This window comes from Marmota flaviventris, chromosome 8, assembly GCF_047511675.1.
Source record: "Marmota flaviventris isolate mMarFla1 chromosome 8, mMarFla1.hap1, whole genome shotgun sequence".
In the NCBI taxonomy this organism is placed as follows: domain Eukaryota; kingdom Metazoa; phylum Chordata; class Mammalia; order Rodentia; family Sciuridae; genus Marmota; species Marmota flaviventris.
The window spans coordinates 104878975-104880137 of NC_092505.1; the positions used below are offsets into that span (position 1 = coordinate 104878975).

The 1163-nt window shown below is 38.1% G+C and overlaps 1 protein-coding gene across 1 annotated transcript; it reads left to right on the forward strand.

Annotated features, from left to right (window-relative positions):
• The first annotated feature begins 254 nt into the window (after positions 1-254).
• Positions 255-611, forward strand: LOC139706790 (small ribosomal subunit protein uS10-like). The gene has a single exon (XM_071615841.1). The coding sequence runs from the start codon at positions 255-257 to the stop codon at positions 609-611; it is 357 nt and encodes a 118-aa protein (XP_071471942.1).
• The last annotated feature ends 552 nt before the right edge of the window (positions 612-1163 follow it).

Here is a 1163-nt window from a genome sequence, read left to right on the forward strand (position 1 = left end):
TGATATATACAACACTTTGGATGAATCTCACGGTTAAATTAAAAAAAAAAATTCAGAAAGCCACATTATTTTGGAAGAAATAAGATCAGAAATTGCCAAGGAAACTCAGGGAAAAGGCTTAAAAAGGGGGTAGCCTTTTTGAAAGCAATGCGGTTTTGAGTGCAGCAGAGCACCATGCTGCCAGCTTCTGCTCCTGACTCACCGCTGTTCTCTCTCGCTGAGTAACAAGTAGGTCAGGAAGCTGCACCACAGTCATGGCATTTAAAGACACCAGAAAGGCATCCGTGGAACAGATAGTGATTCATTATATTAGAATTATCCTTACCAGCCGCAATGTGAAATCACTTGACAAAGTGTATGCTGACTTGATCAGAGGCATAAAGGAAAAGAATCTCAAAGTGAAAGGACCTGTTTGCATGCCTACTAAGACTTTGAGAATCACTAAAAGAAAAACATCTTGTGGTGAAGGTTCCAAGACCTGGGATCCTTTTCAGATGAGAATCCACAAGGACTCATTGACTTTGCACAGTCCTTCTGAGATTGTTAAGCAGATTACTTTCATCAGTATTGAGCCAGGAGTGAAGGTCGAAATCACCATTGCAGATGCCTAAGTCAACTGTTTTAATAAATTGATTATCAATTGTTAAAAAAAAAGAAAGAAAAGGGGAGTAGCAAATTTTGTGGGGGCGGGGGGGGGGGTGATGTTAGAATTGTTCTCCATTTTGATTACATAATCTGTTTTAAAATTCAGACCTGCACATCAAAGAGCAAACTTCAGTATCTGTAAATTGAAATGAATTATTTTTAAATCAATGAAAATTAACAAATCTTATGAGATTAAAAATCCTTGGGGCTGGGGTTGTGGCTTAGCAGTAGAGCGCTCATCTAGCACATGCAAGGCCCTGGGTTCAATCCTCAGCACCACATAAAAATAAATAAATAAAATAAAGGTATTGTGTCCAACTACTTCTAAAAAAATAAACATTTAAAAAAAAAAATCCTAGCATCCACACTCCTATGAAGCTCTTCCTTATGAAAGAAATCCAGCTAATAAGCCAAGGAGATTTGGGAACATCTGGACTAATTAAAAGCACATGTCCCCTAATATAATGAATTGAGAATTTGGCATGATTTCTGGAGTAGTCCTGCCAAAGGGCATAACC